Genomic DNA, 25,309 nt, shown 5'->3' on the forward strand with positions numbered 1-25,309 from the left:
CAAACTTGTCATTCAGAGTTGCAGAAAATATGAAGAAAGTGCCTGACAAATCTAATAAAAGAACAGAGTGTCAATGTCTCCTGCATTGCACATATTTCCAAGGGGCATAACTCTTTAAAAAAAAAGTCAATTGTCCACCATTATAGAACTTGTCAGAGATATTGCTAATATTAACCTAGCTATAGTATAATTTTTTATAAAAAGCTGGCAAGAATTGTACCTGTGAGAGTGCTAACAAGACCGGACGGACTGACACACGGACGGACGGACGCCCGGTATTTCCATGTCCCCCGCAACACATTACGCAGGGGACAAAAAAAGGCTAACATTTTACAACTCATCACTGTCAAACTTTTGACAAAATATGGTTCCTAAGAATAGTGTGATAATAATATTTGTTTTCATTCAACATATGAAAAATTCACAGTATGGGCAAAAAAGAAATAGGAGTCTGAAATGGTACTGACCAAATATGAAGTCATTCAGTTCAGAATTACATGAGAAAAGTGTGAGGTCACTGCATTATGACATACTGGGTACATCAAATCAAACTCCTTAAAATGAATACCAAATATTGCTGAGCAGTCTGCTGTGCTATTAATGAACTGATCTAATCAAAGAAACCACTGGACACACACATTTAAATGCAACTGCACATACCCAATATTGATGACCTGTCAAGCATAGGGAGTCAGGAACAAAACTCAAACTGGCAATTGGAAAGTGAAAATGGGTCAAGGCCATATGACATTTGTCATTAATCAACATACAAATTACTATTGAAATAGTATGAACAGCAATAGCCTTCACTAAGATGGTCAAAGAAAGATAACTCATTTTCATTTCCTGCGATTGACTGAAATGTGTTGGTGCAATTGTTCTTAGAATGAACATGAATGAAAATTGGAAAGCAAAACTTAAAATGTTAAAGAATAAGTAACTGTAATCAATTAACAAACTATCTCTTAAAGTTGTGTAATCAACTTGAGTTATCAAAAACATCCAACTGATTTTTACTGTTTGCTCTTATGTTGTTCTGTCCCAGGTTAGGGGAGGGTTGAGTGCTCACAAACATGTTTACCCCCCCCCCCTCACACACACACCTATTCTGTATATGACTGTCCCAAGTCAGGAGCCTGTAATTTAGAAGTTGTTGTTGTTTGCTCTCCATCATATTTGATTTTTGTTTGTTGATTTATCATATATCAGGCTGTTGGTTTTCTTGTATAACTTGTTTTACATATATTCATGTGAGGTCCTTTTATCGCTTACTTCATAGTATGGATATTGCTCATTGTTGAAGGCCCTATAGTGACGTGTATACTCTTACATTCACCTCATTTTGTCTCTTGTTGATAGTTGACTCATTGGCATTCATACCACATCTCCTTATTTTATAAATAAACATGAGAATGGCAATTTTTAATTTTCTTTTATGGATGGTTGTTAAAAACATCCTTGTCAGTAAAATAAAAAATCTAATTTCAAATACACCTTTCCTGTGTACAATAGATAATTAAATTGAAAGCAATATTTCCAAATAATGAAATTGAAGTACATTTTCCTGTAATTTTGAGGTAACACTATAACTTACTTCTATAATAATAGCTTGTGGTGCATTGGGTGCTGGTTTAGCATTCACAGCTCCTGAACCTAGAAATACAAAATAAAATGTTACTCCAGAAGTTAACCAAAGTGTTCAGGCTACCTTTTTATTATTTAAGACTCTAATCAGTCTAATTTTGACAAACTTATTTACTGTCCATTCATTTCCCAGGGTACAAATTTTCATGGATTGAGAAAAAAATGTATTTTTGTGGATATTTGATTTCGTGGTATTACAAAAGTCTGCATACAAGCCTTTAGACATTTTTTTACTTTGTTGAACTTTTAAATTCATGGTTCACCCTTACCCACGAAATCCACAAAAATTGGTATCACACGAATAATAGTAAATACACAGAAAAAGAACAGTGATAATCATAAATAGAATCAATGATAAAATTATCAAAATTTGTAATTTACTTGTTTTGAAACTTAAAAGTTAGTTCAGAACTCAACCAAAACATTTACAATATGAATAATACCCAAATATAGAACATATAAGTACAATTAATTAGTTATGTCCTTACCCATAATCCTGGATTCAATAACATCTTTCTGTGGAGCTTGTTTAAGTCCTACATATGTTCCTTTCTGTCAATAAATGATACTTATTTAGTAGAGGAAAAGATGTAAAACATTTCAAGGAGAAAGTAACAAACACAACCAAATAAGGACATTTAGAGGTCAACCTACAGTCTTCTTGCTAAAACATTACAAGACATTTAATGGTCAACCTGCAGTCTTCAAGCTCAAAGTGTAAAGTCACAAATAAATTTAACAGTGACTAAAAGCTATCCAGTAGACTCTGGCAAATCAGATACCCATCAGGTAAATGTATCCCATTATTTGATATATTCAATTAGACGATAATTCCTGCTATATAAATGGAACTTTGTGACCACTTTTTTGATTTTTTCAGGTACATGTTTGGATAGATATGTGTAACAGCATGGATAATAAATTGATTGTGAAACAGAATGATCAGCAAATTTAGAAAATTTCTAAATATTGGAAACAGGATGTGGCTTAACAGCAGATATAAAATTTGCTTACTTGCTACAACTCAACACTATCAAGCTGCACACCAAATATAAAATCACTCCCTTTAATAGGAGCCATGAAAAGTTTGACAAAAATTTTCCTTGTACAATGATTGTTGTAAAATTCCAAACTATCAGCAAAAAGGCAGAGGCTACATGGCGGATGTAACAATTGCTTACTCGCTACAACTCAACATTATCAAGCTGCAAACCAAATATTAAATCATTCCCTTTCATAGAGGCCAATAAAACTTTGACAAAAGTTACTACCAAAGGTCTTTAGGACGGATGAACAGACATAGTTGAGTAGTGTCTGACCTGCTTTCGCTAATGGCAACGCAGGTTAAAACAATAGTAAAACATTGACATAAGCAATGTTTCAAGATATTTTTTTTAAAGAAAAGATTCAATTAAAGCACTACACATTTTTTTTCAATGTTTACAAGTCAAAAGTTCAACAGCACTACAATATTGTGAGTTCATAATGTTTATGGAAACCACTAAACAAATTCTGTAATAACAGACCATCTTTCTTAAGGACTCTAAGTGGTTGTTGATATGGTCTTCCACTTTGTTAAGCCATGTTGTTAATCTCCAAACCTGGCAAATAGTAGACAGTGCATTACACAGCTTTGTTGAAGTTGGATGGATAGCTGTGTGAATTCCTTTATCATCGCTATCAGCAGGCTCGATCTCATCTCTTTTGGCGAGCTGGAATCACATATGTCTTGTTGAGATGGCATACCAGTTGACAGAAGGTCTAAGTTGATGTCACTTCATTGCTGAAATTCAGTAGTAGACATTTGGGGTGGTGTAAGAGTAGTTTATCTTGGTCATTCTGCTCAAATTTTAAAATTATTACAAATGATGCTTTGGTCCCATGGCTGAATGACTGACGTAGTTTCGGGTTGCATAAACTGCATTGTTGACTATCAGCGGGTGACTTAAGGATGTGAACTGTAATTTTCTACCAAAAGGAGGAAATATCAAGGTTGCCTCTGCATGTCCTTGTTGAATACCTTTAGCCATTCTGAAGAGTTCATCCACGCATTGGTGTTAGCTTTATATGTGATTGGAAGATGTTTGACTTCTCTGAAACATCAGGGTGCTGACTTTTGTCGATGACTAGTAATAGTCTTTCAACAGTACCTGCCATGTTTGCAGCGACCATTATGCTGATACCGTCTTTGGACTATTTTCTGCCTGCAATTTTCTCAAATTTGTCTGAGAGTACCATCTGAAATAGTTCAGTAGTGGAGGCCAGTTTCATCTGTATTGTAAGATATCATCTGGATTGTAGTTGCATATGAGTTCTGGAAGTAGAGCTGTAGTCCAGTTGTCTGTTGCAGTTGTCAGCATCTTTTTCCTCATCATGATATTTTTTTGTAGAAGATATTGTTACACTTTCAACCAAACCATTAATAGGGACAAAATCTTCTTTGCCAAGCTGTGTTGCTAACTCTTTGGCTTTCTTCTGGAATATTGGAGCAGATAGTGATATGTCTCGCTTTCTCCACCTAAGCATCTTTGCCACTGACTAGTACCCTTTTGTGCTTGATGAATGAGTTGGTCTCGACAGGTTTGTGCCTATTTTCTCTTTCCGGCTATTTATTCAGAATACCTGGGCCTCAGATATGATTAATAGTTTGCATTTTGCCCTTTGTCAAGTAGGCTGACTACTTCAAACTTGTCGCCAAGTGAGAGGTCAATTTGTTCACATTTGCCAATACTGACCATAAGACTACACTTTTCTGTATGACAACAAACACGCAAGAACCTCAATTTAAGACAAATCACTAAGTACACCAAGCTTTCCACATTTAGCAAGTTGTTAGATATTTCATATATTGATCAAATAGATAGTTTGACAGACAGATATTTCCTATTTCAAAGGGAAATTTCCCTAACATGAATTTCATGTGAATCTCTAGAGGGTGTTCGGTTTGAACAGGTTTCACTGTATCGTACAGTCTCAATTGATAACTTAATATTCTTCATACCTGTGGTGGGAACTTGAAGGGATGTCCTCCAAAATTAAAACTCATTTCAGCATTCTACAAAACATAATAAATTCAAATAAATATAAAAAGATTACACTTGATATTGACAATGAAAAAATGCATGTGCTATACAAATTTTTCATGTAAAGTAAAACAAATTGAGACAGTTTGCATATTTATAAAAAAAAATATTTCAAATTAAAAAACTTTATTAAGGAAAAGACAACTTCAATACATTAGTACTTCAATAAAAAAAAATTTCTGTAATACATAGTTTACTTTGTATTTTGTTATACATTTTTGCAAAAAGAAAACAATCAATTTTAGCTTCAAACCTTTAGGACAACAGCAGCAAAAAATCTTTCTGTTCGTAAATGTTGTGGTATATTATATGCTTTACCTAGATCAACACCTGAAAATAAAATCAGTATCATTTCATGGTCTTGGACCTTCCAATGTGTTAGTATATTCTTCATTTCTTTACAAAAGGAACCTTCTGTTATAAACAGATTTGATGTGTATCAATTTTTGTAACCTCAAAAGTGTGAGGACTTCCAACAAGGGAAAACTTGTTTGATGGAATTTAACAACATAATAATAATAAGTTCTTTTCTTTAATTTTATCTCATTTGTTCTCATAACTGGGAAACTAATTGTTTTAATCAGCTAAAACAAAATGTCATTAATTTTGACACTTCATATTAATAAAGAAATAATTTGTTTTAACTATATTTTTGGTACAATAAACCACTAATTCCTATTATTCTTTTAGTGCATTATTATCTATTGAGTAGTAAAATACTCTGAAAGGTGAAAACTTCGGGAAAAATTATCGCAAGTGAAGAGATCTAAACTCCTAGTCAAAAGTTATACGTTTTTCAATGTGAGATGTTTATCTGTTCTAAAAAATAGTGGGAGGAGCCCATCAATATCCAGAGTGATTGTGATAGTTGATAATATGAATAAAAGGAGATGTTGATTATAAGTCAATGAAACAGCTATTAATATCACACAGAAAAAGCAGTAATACATCTAGAAGTCTAAATGTTGGCTTCAACAAAAGAAAAGTGTCCATACCAAACCTCTAAATCACCCAAAAGTAAAGACTATTTGGCAAAGACTAACACCAAATACATACAAATCTTCTCTTCCTCCATTAGCATTTTACATCAAGGTTTATGGGCAAAAGACTGATATTTGGCTGTAAAGACCTTATCCAGAAAGAGATGGTCAAATGTATTTCATCATATAAGAAGCGAAGTTTGGCAATGAATACCATATAGCAAAATATACTATACCATTTTTTGACCATTTGATGTCTCCATTTTCAAGGTCAAGGTAACAACCAATCACATCATTCATACCATAGGCCTACAAACAAAATAATATATCAAACAAATCATGAGTAACCAGACTCTTCAAATATTTATCAAGTTTCAAATAACGATAAAGTTTAAATAAGACAGATATTTTTAAACAATGCAAATATTTTTGTTTTAATGCCTTCTTACTTAGTAAGAAATGTACTGTATCTTTAAGACACATATCATGTGAACAGTTTAGATATATCACCTATGACTTGATTCACAATGCTATTGTGAGTGATTTCTTGTATAAAGTAAAGTAAGCAGTCAACTTCTGCCAGCTCAAATTTAACAAAAATATTGAATATGGAATATAAACTCATTTCTTCAAGGTACTATCATTTAATTTCTTATACTGAAAGAAAAGAAATGGAATGTCCTTTCAATAACACAAGAAAAAAAGATACAAGGTCTCCATAAACATTATCAATAGTATACCTCTCCATAACTATCAAACTGTTTTCCATAGGATTTCTTTCCTGTTCCACCAAATCCATAACCAAATTTATCTGTACCTAAATCAAGTGAAGCTTTATCTGTGGACCAACCTACTCTACACAATCCTTCATCAGTAACCTCTGCCTCATAGTAATATTTCCCTGTAAAATATGAAACAATCAAAACCATTTAATGAAATAATTCCATTTAGATGTTTCTTTTGTAGCGGCGTTACTACAATATTTCTCCACTCAAGAAAGTTAATTTTAGATGAAATTTCTTAGGTGACCTTCAAACTAAAATTAAGCTATCGAAAGTGTAGAAATATTGAGCAAATAGAGGGATAATTGGTGGCTGACACCACCCTTATTTTTCAAACCTGACATTATCTTCCTCTCATAGTATAGTCTTGTCTGGCTATGTAGCACTCCATGTTTAAAAGAGCAATATTATTAATTTAACCTTCCCTTCAATAACCTTTGATGATCAAGTTGCTAATAGTGTCTTATCTACAACTTTTTGCATTGTTTAAAACATGACAAACAGTGGAGACATCTTAATTGAAAAAAGTTCCAGTTTTGCCTATGTTAGATTTATAACCTCATACATCATTACAGGTATTCTAAAAAACAGAATAAGTTCTTGTAGCAGCTTTGTTTTCTTACATGATGCCTTCTTGACTGGTTCATTTTCCCTACCTTTGCCTGTAACAGCCTTGTTGGATCTTGTACCATGCCATCCTTGAGGATCTCTTGCCTGACAAAGGGAACCCTCCGGATCAATAGCTGCAAATGATTTTGACAATAAGATAATATTTTATTGTTAGGGGAAACGATATATAAAACAGGCACCCATTTTTCTCTTTAGCTAGCAGTCAAGACGTTTTCAGGTCAAAACACTGAACTACCTACCATTTACTATACAATGGGACGGATTTCAATTTTATTCAAACTGTCTACAAATAAAGTTGGACTATTGATTTAACCTTTAAACACTGTTAATGTTAAAATACATTTCAACTATTACCTTGTCATTAAAAAAGCACAAAGTTCTGACAAAATGTGGACACAATACTTTTTTCATCATATTTACTCTTGTGTTGCTATCTCATTAAGATATACTCAACATCGTCATTTATTTATACAAAATGCTGTAATATTACTTGTTTATATGAAGATTATTTCTGACTTTTTACAATAAGGATTTTAAACTTAGAAAATCATTTATTGGCTGAATGCTACAAGATTTAGTCTTAGCTGTACAAACAATACCAATACTGTGTCTAGACCTTTGTTGCTTGGTGTTGCATTTTTGTCTTCAGATTTCAAAATGTGTGTCATTGATTCAACAAATCAAAAGGCATGAATATCGTAGTTTTCATGATAGTTAAGAAAATTCTTAGACTAAAGAATGGTTTTATGTTAAAATTTCTTTTTTTTGGGGGGGGGGGGATTGTTGGTACTGAACATAGTTATAATTCCAAAATAGGAGGTAAACATCTTCAATCAGTGTGTTAACACTGTTATGATTGTGCTAATAAATGATAATGCAACTTAGAATTGAGTCCCACACATGGAAAACTTGAATAAAAATAATTCAAACCAATCCAGGCTTCTGAAAACATAGATTAAAATGCAGATCATAAAGTATAGTTTACTAACATTCTTTTATAATTACTGCATTCATTTCTCTTTTGCAAAGGAGTAAGTGAAGTAAGGGTTTTACCTTGCCCCTTATATAAAGTCCATTATATTACAAGATGAATATTTTTCCATGTTGATGAATAAGCATATGAAAACATGAAACAGATATTGATTTTTGCTGAGCTTTCTTATAAAGTGAAACTTACATACAAATTAGATGAAAGAAATTTATTCTCATGAAAGTTGACATATTTTGGATTTTCATCACATTTATGCCTAGGAAATATGAATCGCAGGTTACTTGCTAAAACCATGGAAGTATTATATTGACAGGAACTCCAACAAGCGGATTTCAAACGTTTATAGTGTGATGCCGCAAAATCGTTAAGTATCTGTTAATTAACTCGACATGTCATATGAATGCATGGGTTCCGATCTAATTTTTGGAACCTCGTAATTGATCGTAATTACGGATCATACCGAAATAACCGGATGTGTACTTTATTGTAAAGGAAATGACATTTACCGACGATGCCTCTAAATGACAAATATGTCAGCTTTGACGGGTTTTGCTGCGTAAAAACAAATAAAAAGAAAGAATCGAAATCCTCGCAACTGTTTTCACCAAAAATAACTGAAGAGTAAAAATACTCACAAGCCATATACATTTCAGTTTAAGTTACAATCAATCTAAATAGTATTTTTTTTTTATTCATGGCTAAACACGCATCTGTAACTGTTATATACATGCTAGGCTTGAAAATCATAAAACTCTTATAAAATGTAAACAGAAAAGTTTTTATCAGTAATTATTATCGCGTTTTAATGCTAACTTTGACAAATATTTTAATTAAGTGTTTACTGAAAGAATTTCCATCAAAAATTTAATTCAAACGTTGGTTCATAGCGGCGGGGGCCGAGGGAGGTTAAAGCTAGGGCTTTGATCAGGGAAAATATCAAATACTTTGATTAATTGTTTACCGAAAGTCAAATTGCAAATTGCAAATATTTCATGCAATTCAACAAGAAACAAAAACATAAATTGCTTAACATACGGTGTAAGATGTTTCAGAACTGTTAAGCATTTACACACATAAATAAATTCAAATTTGGTTCCCATGATAAATTTTTAAGAATAAAAATTTTTTATAATGCTTCGTAAAAAAAATCTGTCAAACGTTAGAGTAATCTCGGACTAGGTTGAATGTTTAAGGTTGATTATAACTTTGGAATTATTATAAAAGGTGTAACAATTTATCTGTCTCGTAACCTGATAATGCTATGTAGAGGTCATCACGAGCGTGTAATTATTAACCTCTTTTAGTCTTTAAAACATATTTGATAAATACATTAATAACATTTTTCTTCATTGAGACGATAGAGAAAACCATAAATATTCTTGTAACATTCGATTAAAATTTACAACCTTTAAATTGAATTTGAGCTATCCTTCGCCATCTTACACACTACACGCGCATCACATTATTTTCCGCAAACACCCAAATTTAGGTACATGTAATTTTTACGATCGGATATTTCCCGATTTCCAATTTCCAATGATTAAAACATATTTAACAAAACTAAAAATAAGCTTGCCCTCTTTCCGAATGCAGTTAATTTTCTTATGTCATTCTGTCAAATATGGACCGATTTTTTAGAGCTTTTGCCTTCATTTATTGAACGGAAACAGGTGTCGTTATTCATGTTTACAAATTAACCACGGGAGTTTCCGTGTTTATTTACATTGGTAGGTAGATAAGACACTTGATACCAAATCACGTGATAAGACCAGCTTTAGTTAACAGAACAGGCGAAGGCGGCATCGCAGATACCCCACAATAGAGTTATCACGTACTTGACAAACTGAGTCGGAAACTTTTATTTTCTTAAAGAAATCAGTGGGATGGGAATGTGCTAATTTTTCGTTGGAGTTCCTGTCAATATAATACTTCCATGCTAAAACAAACATCACATTATAATATATATTTTGTAAACACACGTGTTACATGTTTCCATTCTTTTGTAAACACATGTGTCACATGTTTCCATTCCTAATAAAATGCTTCGCTGGGGCGCAGCTTGATACGACCGCAGAGGTCGAACCCTGAACAGTTGGGGCAAGTATGGACACAACATTCAAGCTTGATACAGCTCTGAATTTGGATTGTTATTAAATATTTGACACAGCATAGGTTTCTGAAACAGAAAGAATGTGGTCTAAGAACTTGAATTTTTTTAATTTACCTATTATGGTCCAATGTCCAAAATCAAAATACATGGTTAGATTCAGCATATCAAAGAACCCCATATATTCAATTTTTGTTAAAATCAAACAAAAAAAAGTTTAATTTTGGACCCCAACTTGGACAAACTTGAAAACTGAGCCAATAATCAAAAATCTAAACACATGTTTAGAATCAGCATATCAAAGAACCCCAAGAATTCAATTTTTGCTAAAATCAAACTAAGTTTAATTTTGGACCCTTTGGACCTTAATGTAGACCAATTTAAAAAACGGGACTTAAAATTAAAAATCTAAACACACGGTTAGATTTGGAATATCAAAGAACCCCAATAATTCAATTTTCGATGAAATCAAACAAAGTTTAATTTTGGACCCTTTTGAACTCAATATGAACCAATTTGATAACGGGGTCCACAAATAAAAAATCTAAATACATGGTTAGATTCAGCATATCAAAGAACCCCATATATTCAATTTTTGTTGAAATCAAACAAAGTTTAATTTTGGACCCTTTGGACCTTAATGTAGACCAATTTAAAAAACGGGACTTAAAATTAAAAATCTAAATACACGATTAGATTTGGAATATCAAAGAACCCCAATAATTCAATTTTTTATGAAATCAAACAAAGTTTAATTTTGGACCCTTTTGACCTCAATATGAACCAATTTGATAGTGGGGCCCACAAATAAAAAATCTAAATTTCATGGTTAGATTCAGCATATCAAAGAACCCCATATATTCAATTTTGTTGAAATAAAAAAAAGTTTAATTTTGGACCCCAACTTGGACCAACTTGAAAGCTGGGCCCATAATCAAAAATCTAAACACATGTTTAGATTCAGCATATCAAAGAACCCCAAGAATTCAATTTTTGCTAAAATCAAACTAAGTTTAATTTTGGACCCTTTGGACCTCAATGAAGACCAATTTAAAAAACGGGACCCAAATTAAAAATCTAAAAACACGGTTAGATTTGGCATATCAAAGAACCCCAATAATTCAATTTTTGATGAAATCAATCAAAGTTTAATTTTGGACCCTTTTGACCTCAATATGAACCAATTTGATAGCGGGGCCCACAAATAATAAATCTAAATACATGGTTAGATTCAGCATATCAAAGAACCTCATATATTCAATTTTTGTTGAAATCAAACAAAGTTTAATTTTGGACCCCAATTTGGACCAACTTGAAAACTGGGCCCATAATCAAAAATCTAAATACATGTTTAGATTCAGCATATCAAAGAACCCCATATATTCAATTTTTGTTGAAATCAAACAAAGTTTAAATACTGGACCCTATCTTGGACCAACTTGAAAACTGGGCCCATAATCAAAAATCTAAACACATGTTTAGAATCAGCATATCAAAGAACCCCAAGAATTCAATTTTTGTTAAAATCAAACTAAGTTTAATTTTGGACCCTTTGGACCTTAATGTAGACCAATTTAAAAAACAGGACCCAAAATTAAAAATCTAAATACACGGTTAGATTTGGAATATTAAAGAACCCCAAGAATTCAATTTTAGATGAAATCAAACAAAGTTTAATTTTGGACCCTTTTGACCTCAATATGAACCAATTTGATAACAGGGTCCACAAATAAAAAATCTAAATACATGGTTAGATTCAGCATATCAAAGAACCCCATATATTCAATTTTTGTTGAAATCAAACAAAGTTTAATTTTGGACCCCAATTTGGACCAACTTAAAAACTGGGCCAAAAATCAAAAATCTAAATACATGTTTAGATTCAGCATATCAAAGAAACTCATATATTCAATTTTTGCTAAAATCAAACAAAGTTTAATTTTGGACCCTTTGGACCTTAATGTAGACCAATTTGAAAACTGGACCCAAAATTAAAAATCTAAATACACTGTTAGATTCGGCATAACAAATAAATAAATGTGATCAAAGATTTTACAAATCTAATGCGCCATACTGTGCAATTAAAGATTACTTCTTGAAATTTTTCAATATTTGAAATTTGAAAAAAAAATAATATTTGAAGAATAATTCTTTTTAATTTCTGAAATCTGAAATGAGAAAAAATTGACCCCCCACAATTTCTTTTTATCCCCCCCCCCTTTTTTTCCCCCAAAAAATTCTTTCCCTCAAGATATGGTCATAATTTCAATTCAAATTTCCAATGGAGTTGGCAACCATAATTACCCATTTAAATTTACCATAGTGCTAACTTAATCTATTTTATAATAGAATTAAAAATATAGTGTCAAATCTTTCATATGGATTTTTTTGTAAAAAAAAAAGATGCAACATTTGCAGATATTTTTACTGGTCTACCTTTATAAATATGCATTTCTTTAAACATAATTTAAAAGCAGTGTAAGGGAAGTAACCAAAACGTTGTATTTGGATTACCTCCCTTACACTGTTTTAAATTATCTTTATTGTTCATTAACCATTACTTTATACATAATTTAAAAGCAGTGTAAGGGAGATAATTTCAATGATGTATTTGATTTATCTCCCTTACACTGCTTTAAATTATGTTTTGTACTAAAGTATTTGTCCATTAACCAGGACACCCTTGTTTTTCCCCCTTTTTTGCCCCTAATTCCTAAACGGTTTGAGCCATAACCACCCAAAGCAAATCCTAACCATCCCTTTGTGGTATGGAAACTTGTAGTATAATTTCAGAGAGATCCATACACCATTCCACAATTATTGTCTGGAAACTAGAAAATGCTTATTTTTGGCCCCTTTTTGGCCCCTAATTCCTTAACTGTTGGTACCATAACCCCCAAAATCAATCCCAACCTTCCTTTAGTGGTATTTAACCTTATGGTCAAATTTCAAAAAGATCCATTCACTAAACTAAAGTTAGAGTGCGAAAACCAATGTGTCTTCGGACGACGACGACGCCGGACGACGACAACGACGACGACGCCAACGTCATACCAATATACGACCACAAATTTTTTTTGCGGTCGTATAAAAACTGATGAAAATTGGTCCATTTTCATTGAACTTGGTGGGAAATTTAAATTTATGCTGATTTTATGTTATAGACAGAATACTAAAATGTAAATTGAAAAAGAAAGAAAGATTTATTTACTGTCTAGTCTACGGTTTAACTATGATACATTGTGATAATCACAATAATCAGAACTCGCAGCATTCTGATATCTGATGCATTCATCTGTATGCAGATTTTCCTGAAATCGCAATAATAAACTTTACATTTTTGTCTTTTCTTCAAAAATCTCAACAATAAATGCATGCAATATTTTTTTTAATTTACTGTAACCATTATTTACACTTACTTGAGTGACAATTCTGAGAAAAACAAGATAACTTTAACTTTAAGATTATCCAATAAATGTTCATCATATTGAACATTTGTATATCAGCATGATCAGATTTGATAAAGAATGATTACATACCCATAGCATCACCTCTGTCATAGACATTCATCTTCCACTTGCCTCCTCCACCTAAAAACAGATATCACTAGATCTTTTCATAATTCTATTCAAACCTCTGATATTTATCTACTTCAAAAGACACATTTATAAATTGTGTTACATTATTAAAAAGTTACTGTTTGGAAGTTCTTATCTATAAAATAAGAAGTGAAATACCTTTTAAGAATCTATTGCATTTCACCTTTTAAGAATCTATTGCATTTTGGGTAAAATTTCCAAGAGTATACCAAAACCTGTGATTGGTTAAAACAGTATTAAAGAATGAAAATTCGTTCATTGACATGACATTTATTTCATTTTGGAGTAAGTACAATGAAATTACCCATAGTCCTTTATATTCCAAAACGGTGAATTGGCATACACAAATTTATTTTATTTTGTTTCAAAAATAAAACAGTTTAAAAAAAAAATAATGGCAAAAATTTTCATAGCAGCAGGAAATTACATTTTGTTCATATGTCTAACTGATATAAGATTGATACATATTTTACAACATTCTTTCTTTATATTGCTGCTGCTTTCCTTACCATGTGCCTTGGTTAGTAGTTTTCCACCTTTTCCTTCCTGTTGATCTTTTAAGGTCTCATACACTATCTGGAGGATGGGCATACAAAAGGCCTACAAAATATCAAATTATTTTGCAGATGAAATTATAAAATTATTGTTCCTTGTTTTCAAAAGAATTGATAATTCAACAGGAAACCAATATTTTTTGATGATATATAGTTGTTAATCCAGACAATGCTTGTTTCCCGCCCGAACACACAAACATGTAATACTGTGTCTGTACAAGTCAGGGTGGATCATGTATTGCTTGTCTTTGTCTTTGTTTCCAGGCCTATTTTTTTAGGAGCCTTTGGGGGTAGTCTGTTGTACTGTATCCAATTTTTGTTTGTTAATTCCTGTAATCCTTAAAATGTATTTTTTAAATTGATTTATATTAAAGGGATACTTTGCAAAAAAATGAAAAATTGATATTATGTTGATTATGTATAAAAAACCACAAATTCATAAATATTAAAGTTTAATTCTGCTAGATAAGAGATCACCATCGATTTTAAATTTAGAGTATCACTTCTCCGCGTGCGGCCATTTTGACATCATCCCTGAATAGAAACCACAATATATCTATAAACCACAAAGGACCAAAACAAGCAGTAACCTAACGTAGCCGTAATTGAGTGTCGATATCTTGTCAAGCGTACGGTTGTTTTACCCGACAAGGAAAGCCTAAACAGTTTCCCGGGTCACAAAATAAGATTATAATAGACATGGTTGTGCATGCAACTTTTCCTAACTTACTTGATACGGAAAATGTAATTATATATAATTTTTTTTTAATAACTAGTACTATGGTCTGTCGTTTTAAAACTGTTTTTTTACTAAGTTTTTGAAACAAGAAATTTTAATGGAAATTAGTTAAAAAGTTCAAAGTAATAAATTAAGTGTTCCGTGTAAAAATATTTTCGAAAATCTAGTGTGTTCATAATTCATTAAATAAATTCGGACCTTCCCTTATCTGATCACCAGCATGGCTAAAGGAATTGTTCCCAGAGGTATTGTAAGTTGACACGTCCAGGTATTCAAGCGATTTCCTGTCGGGCTTTAAAACTCTTATTACACAATTACATAAAGCAAGTTCGTGCATCACTTCACCTGTGAGGGTATTGAGAAGTGTACACGGCCGATAACTTGTAAATTACCATTTTGAAACTATCAGGTGAATATACATCTTTGTCTTGCGTGTCCGATAGTGATATGCTAGTCTTTACTAAACCATAGATATAATAGCCATTATATATATGACTAAACTCATACGCTTGTTTATGGTGTAAAGAATATTTATGAAAATCTAAATAATTCCAAAAAAAGATTTGATAAAATAAAAATATATTTACATATTTTCCAAACGTAAATTGGGGAAAATGTAAGTAATTACTCGATGTCAATAATTATGGACACTTTGAAACGTACAAATATTGATTTAACAAAATGTACGCACTTGTCGATCATTGGATTATACGCCTAGATAGAAGGTTACGGAACTATTATAGATAGTCGCAATTTAGAATATATACATGTATATTGAATATACGAGAGAAACATCCAAAACCAATCTGATTTAAATACAGGTCGATATCAAACTTGCTTTGGTTCATCGAAGTTATGCACATAGTAAAATCACAGATTTTTATTTCAATTAGATTATTTTGAACAGTTTAAGAAAGTCGTCATCATCTCAATGGTTGTGTATTATGTATAATAATGTAATAATGTGAATATGGTTCTATTATACCGGTAGTACCTCATGTCAATTTTCCTGTTCCGACTTGCATGTAATATATATGCCACTGGACGTACACTAATGATCCCGAAAAGCTTATTTGAAGAAATAAAGAAACTTCACTCCGAATAGACTGATAGTAGATGTATTAACGTCTGGTCAGCTAGAGGGTTGATTAATTTATTTAGTTAGCTTAAAAGGGAAGGGGGGGGGGGGGGGGGATAAACCATTCCTAATTTTGCACTTATGCATAAAATATTAAATGAGAGTAATATAAGAGAAAATATAAATACGAAAAGTTGCATATCTGGTTAAAAAAAAGTCTCACTGGCAACTATAGAATTTCACGTACAATTGTCATTCTTAATCGAAATAACGGACAGTCATTAAAATACATGCATGTACACTTTGATAAAAAGGGGTGCTGCAGTTTCATATTATTCATCATAAATCTATTTCAAGTATATACTTTCCTGTCATTCTTATAAGTTAACGCAGAGACATGTAACTATACATCTCTAGTTAACGACAATCAACCATATAAATATTTGAATCTGATGTGACTTACCGTTCATCTCTTTCTTTTTTCTTCTTTTTTTTTTGGATTTGGGCAGATACACAAACATTGTAATGTTAGATATACTGTTCCCAGGTTGGGAGGGGGCGGTGGTTGGAGGTAAAGTATATTGAAAGTTACAAAATAAGAACGTTGTATTTATGAATTTACATGAAGAATTCTGATCTTGGGCATAGGTTTCTTTTTTTTTTAATTTCAGTGATTTAAACTGAGAGAAAAAAATCTAGTCAGAATTTAAATCGTACCGGCAATTTCCACCTTAGACTCCTCTAAAATTATGAATGGTCATGCTTCACAATCATCAGAATTTTCTTTGCATTGGTACATTCTGTATCGGTAGTGATTTACCTTGACATTTCCGGGTATAACAGAGCTACTTGTATATTACATGTATGTGGTTAGGTGACGTCCCATGAGGTCTTACGTATACAGGTTCACATTTATAATGGTTTCTGATATAACAAGGTTTTATGACATTCACACTTCTGCATGTTCTGTATACCAAATTCTTATCTTATTTTCAGACCAAACGAGGATGTGAATATTTTCCAGGAAAAATATTGAGTATCAAAGTATCAAATTAATTTCGGGATTTTTTTCTTTCTTGGTATTAAATCACAGAAACTTGAAGAATATACTGCTTGTCCGCTTTAGGTGTATTCTTGTCAGTTTATATGTCTCTGGTATAGAGTGGGTTTATGAATGAATGATAAGTCTTGCAAAGGTACAAGATATAAAGCACATTGAAAATTAATTCCGCCGGTCTGTCTCCATTCAAAAAAGGAAAGTTGACGTTAGATTGATTCTGTTATTATTTTTAAACATCGTTGGTCAAATAGCTAAAGTATGTATACGTTGTGAGATTTTAAATATTTTAATAAGGGCATTCCCGATTAGGTAAATGTAGATCGCTGTGGACGGACCAAGCTATATTAATCATGTAACCGCGATAATTTTCTCAAAACATTGAAATATTCAAGGTTAATACCCATGATAATTTGAAAAAGTAAGTACAGTGTTTGGTTTATACGCTCGTTTTCGTGGGCTATTTTTATTTATAAAATAATTTAATTGAAAGTAATTCAGAATTTCGATGTTACAACAAAATACTCACCTATCTATTTTAAAATTAAGCTTACGCAAAATATAAAAGATATACATGTATATAATGGCGATTCAGGTATTTTGCCACCATATTCCTCCCCAAATAATTAATGTGTTTATCATTCATACGAAATGTTGTTCACACCTGTAACGGTGAACCGTGTTGGCTAAAATTCACTGAGTGAAGATCAAAAGAATAGAATTACAGAATGCTAATCTTTTAATTACCTTGAATTTAACCACGCATTCAATAGGTAGTCACTAAGTGTCACAGTACAATACACATTGTATTTACACAGTACTAGTGAGAAATGTTTGCTAGACTGAAGTAAAAGCCTTCAGGTGAGAATACAAACATGCATTAGTTATATATGTTTGTTCAAAATATCCGTCGAAAAAAAAAAATCATAAAAATATATTCTATTGTATGATTTACTTTTATTACTATAATCATATCAGAAATCCTTTAAATATAAATCGTACATTTTAATTTTGAAAGTTGCACAGCTGATCACTTTACTTTCTTAATTATTAGTTGGTTAATAGCTACGCCAAAAGTCGTCGATGCGCTTTAAATCGCGTTATTAGATGATTAACGAACAAGACTTAAAATGAGATTTATTCACTCCCAGCATGCAAAAAGACTTAAACTACGTCACATAAGTCAGGAAGTTGGAATAAATTAAAATTATTAATTCCCAATTTTCTTCTTTATTAGTGTTCATATCCAGATAAAACTTGGTAAATATGTTTTTTATGGTATTATGAACATAATAAGATGAAAAGTAAAAAATCGCGAATTTTCCCTTTAAGATAAGTTTAAACAGTATACTTACACCAGTTTTACCACTGCCAGTTTCTGCAGCCTAAAAAATAAAATAAGAATACTAATCTTCAAATTCAATAATCTTACTAAAAAGTGGGGTAATATACATTTACTCACCGAAAAGTGAACAAAAAAATCATGAAGAAACATATTATTTGTTATAAAAGCCAAAAAATATTTTCTTATGAGAATTTTCTATATATGTATAGTCATAAATATAAAATAAAATGCTCCGCTGGGGCGCAGCTTGATACGACCGCAGAGGTCGAACCCTGAACAGTTGGGGCAAGTATGGACACAACATTCAAGCTTGATACAGCACTGAATTTGGATTGTAATTAAATATTTGACACAGCATAGGTTTCTCACACAGAATGAAAGTAGTCTAAGAACTTAAAATTCTTTAATTTACCTATTCAAACCATATCATTATTATTTGCTTTTATATATAAATCAGAAATAACCAATTTAAAATGGAAAATTTTAAAGAAAAAAAGAAAAAAAAATCCCCCCCCCCAAATTTTTTGAAACCCCCTTATGATTCATCACCCCCAAACTCAATCCCAGCCTTCCCTTTGTGGTATGGTACCTTGCAGTACAATTTCAGAGAGATCCATACACTTGAACACAAATTATTGTCTGGAAACTAGAAAAATGCTTGGGTTTTTTGCACCTTTTTGGCCCCAAATTCCTAAAAGTTTAGGGCAATTACCCCCAAACTCAAACCAAGCTTTCCCTTTGTGATATGGAACCTTGCAGTACAATGTCATAAAGATCCATACACTTACACACAAGTTATTGTCATGAAACTAGAAAAATGCTTGTTTTTTTGCCCCTTTAAGGCCCCTAATTCCTAACATTTTGAGACAATTACCCCCAAAAACAATCCCAGCCTTCCCTTTGTGGTATGGTACCTTGCAGTACAATTTCAGAGAGATCCATACACTTGAACACAAGTTATTGTCTGGAAACTAGAAAAATTCGTAAGGGTTCCGCGGAACCCAGTGTCTCGCCTACTTTTTGCTGTTAATCACAGGCTCAGCAAAAATGAGGAAAAAAATTAATAAAAATATTCCTCTCTATACTATCTTTTGATTGTAAGTAGCTTCTGTCCAAGTTTGGTAAAAATCCAGGATAGTTTATGAATCTAATAAATGTTTTAAAAACTTAAACTGCAGACTGTATGTAATGTTAACTGGAAGAAAAACTAAGTCCATTTATAAGTAAAATACGGAAAAAATGGAACAAAATTTCCTTCTAGATACTAGCTTTTAATCATAAACAAGCTTCTGTCTAAGTTTGGTACAAATCCAGGATAGTTTAAGAAAGTTGTTCAAATTTTAAAAACTTTAACCACAGAGTGAATGTAATGTTAACTGGCAGAAAAACTAAGTCCATTTATAAGTAAAATACGGAAAAAATGGATTTTTTTTTTACAAAATTTACTTCTGGATACTAGCTTTTAATCATAAACAAGCTTCTGTCCAAGTTTGGTACAAATCCAGGATAGTTTAAGAAAGTTGTTAAAATTTTAAAATCTTTAACCACAGAGTGAATGTAATGTTAACTGGCAGAAAAACTTAGTCCATTTATAAGTAAAATACGGAAAAAATAGAATTTTTTTTTACAAAATTTACTTCTGGATACTATCTTATGATCATAAACAAGCTTCTTTCCAAGTTTGGTAGAAATCCAGGATAGTTTAAGAAAGTTATTAAAATTTCAAAAACTTTAACCACAGAGTGAATGTAATGTTTCCTGGCAGAAAAACTAAGTCCATTTATAAGTAAAATACGGAAAAAATAGAATTTTTTTTTACAAAATTTACTTCTGGATACTATCTTATGATCATAAACAAGCTTCTTTCCAAGTTTGGTAGAAATCCAGGATAGTTTAAGAAAGTTATTAAAATTTCAAAAACTTTAACCACAGAGTGAATGTAATGTTTCCTGGCAGAAAAACTAAGTCCATTTATAAGTAAAATACGGAAAAAATGGAATTTTTTTTTTACAAAATTTACTTTTGAATATTATCTTATGATCATAAACAAGCTTCTGTCCAAGTTTGGTAGAAATCCAGGATAGTTTAAAAAAGTTATTAAAATTTCAAAAACTTTAACCACAGAGTGAATATTTGTGGACGCCGCCGACGACGACGACGACGACGCCGACGGAATGTAGGATCGCTATGTCTCGCTTTTTCGACAAAAGTCGAAGGCTCGACAAAAATGCTTATTTTTGGCCCCTTATTCCTAAACGTTTTGGGCAAGTACCCCCAAACTCAATTCCAGCTTTCCCTTTGTGATATGGAACCTTGTAGTACAATTTCATAAATATCCATACACTTACACACAAGTTATTGTCATGAAACTAGAAAAATGCTTGTTTTTTGCCCCCTAATTCCTAAAATTTGGAGGCAATTACCCCCAAAATCAATCCCAGCATTCAAACCCTCAATCAGCATCATTTAACAGTAATATCTAAAAATGGAAATTACATAATAAAGGTATTAAAATAGAAAATGACATCATAGTCATGGCTAAAAATAAACAAAATCCTTAATCAGCAACATTTTACAGTAATATCTAAAAATAAAATTCCTTTGTAACCATAAAAGCCCATTTAAATACATCATGACAGATATTAAAATAGAAAATGACATCATAGTCATGGCTAAACATAGCAAAAACCTTAATCAGCATCATTTAACAGTAATATCTAAAAATAAAAATTTCTTTGCAACCATAAAAGTAAAATAGAAAATGACATCATAATCATAGCTAAAAATAAACAAAAATTTTTTTTATTACCAAATTTTAAATGGAGTTTATTAAACTAAAACAATAAATTTGCAACCATAAAACCCCATTTAAACACATCATAAAAGTATTAAATAATTCAACTACATCATAAGGCTATAAAAATAGAAAATGACTTCATAGTCAAGGCTAAAGGTAAACAAAAAACCTTCATCAGCAAAATTTTATATTGGCAAATTTCCAATGAAGTTTATTATACTAAAATTGTTGGCAAATTTCCAATGCATTTATTAACAATAAAGTTATTGGCAAATTTCCAATTTACATAATTTAAAAGCAGTGTAAGTGAGATATTTAAATGAGTTTGAATTACCAACCTTACACTGCTTTTAAATAATGTTTTGTACTTATTTGTCTATTAACCTGGAAACCCTTGTTTTTTCACCTTTTTTTCCCTTATTATTTAAAGGTTTGAGCCATAACCCTACCCCAAAGCCAATTCTTAAATTTCAATGTAACCTAAATTTACAATATACATAACTTCAATTTAAGTTTTTGATAAAATCAAACCACATCATTATCATTTGCTTTTATATCTAAATCAGAAATAATTAACCAACTTTAAGTGGAAAATTTTCACACATCACGCCCCCCCCAAACTCAATCCCAGCCTTCAGTTTGTGGTATGGTACCTTGCAGTACAATTTCACAGAGATCCAATTACTTAAACACAATTAATTGTTGGAAACTAAAAAAAATGCTTATTTTTAACCCCTTTTTTAGCCCCTTATTCCTAAACATTTGAGCAATTATCCCCCAAACTCAATTCCAACTTTCTCTTTGTGATCAGAATTAACCAACTTAAAATGGAAAATTTTAAAGAAAAAAAAAAGGAAAAAAAATCCCCCCCCCCCCCCCCCAAAATTTTTTGACCCACTTCCCTTTGTGGTATGGTACCTTTAAGTACAATTTCAGAGAAATCCATACACTTGAACACAAGTTAATGTCTGGAAACTAAAAAAATGCTTATTTTTGCCCCCTTTTTTGGCCACTTATTAATAAATGTTTTGGGCAAACATTTTACAATAATATTTAAAACTGAAATTAATTTGTAACCTTAAAATTAAATAGAAAATGACATCATAGTCATAGCTAAAAATAAACAAACTATTGGTAAATTTCCAATGGAGTTTATTATATTAAAACAATAAATTTGCAACCATAAAAGCGCATTAAAATACATCATAAAAGTATTAAAAAAAATTTAACTACATCATAAGGCTATTAAAATAGAAAATGACATCATAGTCAGACTAAAGGTAAACAAAAAACCTTCACCAGCAAAATTTTATATTGGCAAATTTCCAATGAAGTTTATTATACTAAAATAATTGGCAAATTTCCAATTTACATAATTCAAACATAGTGCAGGTGAGATATTTAAATGAGTTTGAATTACCAACCTTACACTGCTTTTAAATAATGTTCTTTACTCAATTATTATTTGTCTATTAAAATGGAAACCCTAGTTTTTTAACCTTTTTTCCCCTTATTCCTTAAACGAAAAAAAATAATTACCCCTTTTTTTACCCCCCCCCCCTAATGATTCATCACCCCCCCTTCCCCCCCAAACCAAGCTCAATAACAGCCTTGCCTTTGTGGTATGGTACCTTGTAATACAATTTTAGAGAGATCCATACACTTGAACACAAGTTATTGTCTAGAAACTAAAAAATGCTTATTTTTCACCCCTTTTTAGGCCCCTTATTACTAAACTTTTTGGGCAATTACCACAAAACTCAATTCCAGCTTTCCCTTTGCGAAATGGAACCTTGTAGTAAAATTTCAGAAAGATCCATACACTTACACACAAGTTATTGTCATGAAACTAGAAAAATGCTTGTTTTTTGCCCCCTTTTGGCCCCTTATTCCTAAAATTTCGAGGAAATTAACCCCAAAATCAATCCCATCATCGACCCTTTGTGATATGGAATCTTGTAGTACAATGTCAAAGAGATCCATACAATAACACACAAGTTATGTCTGGAAGTTACAAAAATGCTTATTTTCGGCCCCTTTTTGGCCCCTAATTATTTAACTGTTGGTACCATAACCCCCAAAATCAATCCCCACCTTCCTATTGTGGTATTGAACCTTATGGTAAAATTTCATAGAGATCCATTCACTTAAACTAAAGTTAGAGTGCGAAAACCATTGTGTATTCGGACGACGACGCCGGACGACGACGACGACGACGCCAACGTCATACCAATATACGACCACAAAATTTTTTTGCGGTCGTATAACAATTAAAACAAAACTTAAATAATAAAAGAAAATTCAGGAATGAAGAATGTCATTAACCACTCAAAATTTACTACTGTAAATGCAGAAATTATTGTGAGGTTTTTATTAATACGAATAATGCCAATGGGTGAGTATCGCAATAATAAAAAGTTGCATTCTGATATCTGATACATATATCTTAATGCAGATTTTCATGAAATCGCAATAATCATAAATCTCCTATTTTTGTCCATTCTTCAAGTATCGCAATAATAAATACACACAACAATTTCTGAATTCCAGTATTTAAACTTCATTATTAATTTAAAATTGTATACAGCACCCCTTTCCATTCCTGGAAAAGTGAAAATATTATCACAATTACCATCAGAACATCACCTCCTCCAAGGATCATGGGAATAGCTTCTGACTGTACATCTGTTGGAAGACTGAAATTCAAATACAAATATTAAACTAGAGGCTCCAAGGATCATGGGAATAGCTGCTAACTGTACATCTGTATATGTAGGCAGACAGAAATTCAAATTAAAAGGGTACAACTTTCTTCATTTGTTTTAGGCCAAGCAGCTGCCCAGCCCTATCATACATTTTTTTTGATACCTTTAAAGGTTCTTGTTCTAAGATCATGAATCAAACAATGTTAACAAACATTTTTGCAATTATACATTTAACATTAATGATGCGAGTATATGACAGTCTGATTAGAATTATTTTTCAGTCTACAGATAATTAATCAACGTCTGTGTGCTGAGTCAATATTAACTAATTGAACAGTCTGATTTGATGACACAATTTGCAATTATGTCAGAATTTTCAATGAATTGCAGGAGGAGAGAATAAAGTTTTTGTAACAGTTATGACTGTTCACTGGATTTCTTATGCTTAATTTTGTCCTTTGAAGACCTTTGAACTGTATATATTTATTTCAACTTTTGAAATAGTTTTTCAACCAACAAGGAAATATAAGAAATTACAAAGCTCACCTCCAGTCCATTTCCTCTACAGCTTGGCCTAATTCAGGCATCACAGCCATCTCTGTAAAAAACATAGAATATAATGACTTTTATCCAAGTTTCACTGTGAATACTACAAAAATGCTACTTTACTAAAAATCTATAATTCTTTTCAAAATATGATTTGATAAATGGTTTTGAGACAGGCATCACTTTCAGCTCTACTGTGGTCTTGACATTATATGTACATCATGTTGATACTTATATTTTGGCATTGCACAAGGTCATGTTTTCCTAGACTGTTTATGACGTTTTTACTCTCAATGCATTGTACTGATTGAATTTATTCTTTGATGCATGATTTTTGTATTAGTATGTCAGATCTGTATTTTGTGTCTTTAGTGTTTTAGCTTATTGTTTTTGTGCTTTGTATCAATGTGAAGAGTCAAGCCCTTTTTAACTGATTTGAATAGTTAATAGTTTATTTTCATGTTGTGCGATTACAACACAGGTTAGGGGATGGTTGGAACCGCTAACATGTTTAACCCCACCACATTCGGTATGTTCCTCCCCAAAGTCAGTACATGTAGCCTGTAACTCAGTGATTGTTGTTTGTTGCTGTATATCATGTTTTTCGTTTGTTGTCTTGTAAATAAATAAGGCTGTCGGTTTTCTTGTTTGAATTGTTTTACATTTTATTAT

General features: G+C 31.7%; 1 protein-coding gene across 1 annotated transcript in view; it reads right to left on the reverse strand.

Moving 5' to 3' along the window:
- LOC127700426 (ATP-dependent RNA helicase DDX1-like) overlaps window positions 1–25,309 on the reverse strand; it is a 270,402-nt gene that overhangs the window by 235,091 nt on the left and 10,002 nt on the right. Inside the window, exons 2-13 of the mRNA XM_052203879.1 lie at window positions 24,638–24,689; window positions 24,019–24,082; window positions 18,600–18,629; window positions 14,326–14,416; window positions 13,757–13,807; window positions 7,146–7,232; window positions 6,448–6,608; window positions 5,944–6,016; window positions 4,981–5,057; window positions 4,646–4,699; window positions 2,133–2,196; window positions 1,595–1,653 (exon numbers count right to left, since the gene is read on the reverse strand). Coding sequence (XP_052059839.1) covers window positions 1,595–1,653; window positions 2,133–2,196; window positions 4,646–4,699; window positions 4,981–5,057; window positions 5,944–6,016; window positions 6,448–6,608; window positions 7,146–7,232; window positions 13,757–13,807; window positions 14,326–14,416; window positions 18,600–18,629; window positions 24,019–24,082; window positions 24,638–24,689 — 863 coding nt within the window. The remainder of the gene's footprint in view (window positions 1–1,594; window positions 1,654–2,132; window positions 2,197–4,645; window positions 4,700–4,980; window positions 5,058–5,943; window positions 6,017–6,447; window positions 6,609–7,145; window positions 7,233–13,756; window positions 13,808–14,325; window positions 14,417–18,599; window positions 18,630–24,018; window positions 24,083–24,637; window positions 24,690–25,309) is intronic.

Source organism: Mytilus californianus, unplaced genomic scaffold (genome assembly GCF_021869535.1).
Source record: "Mytilus californianus isolate M0D057914Y unplaced genomic scaffold, xbMytCali1.0.p SCAF_5, whole genome shotgun sequence".
Lineage (NCBI taxonomy): Eukaryota > Metazoa > Mollusca > Bivalvia > Mytilida > Mytilidae > Mytilus > Mytilus californianus.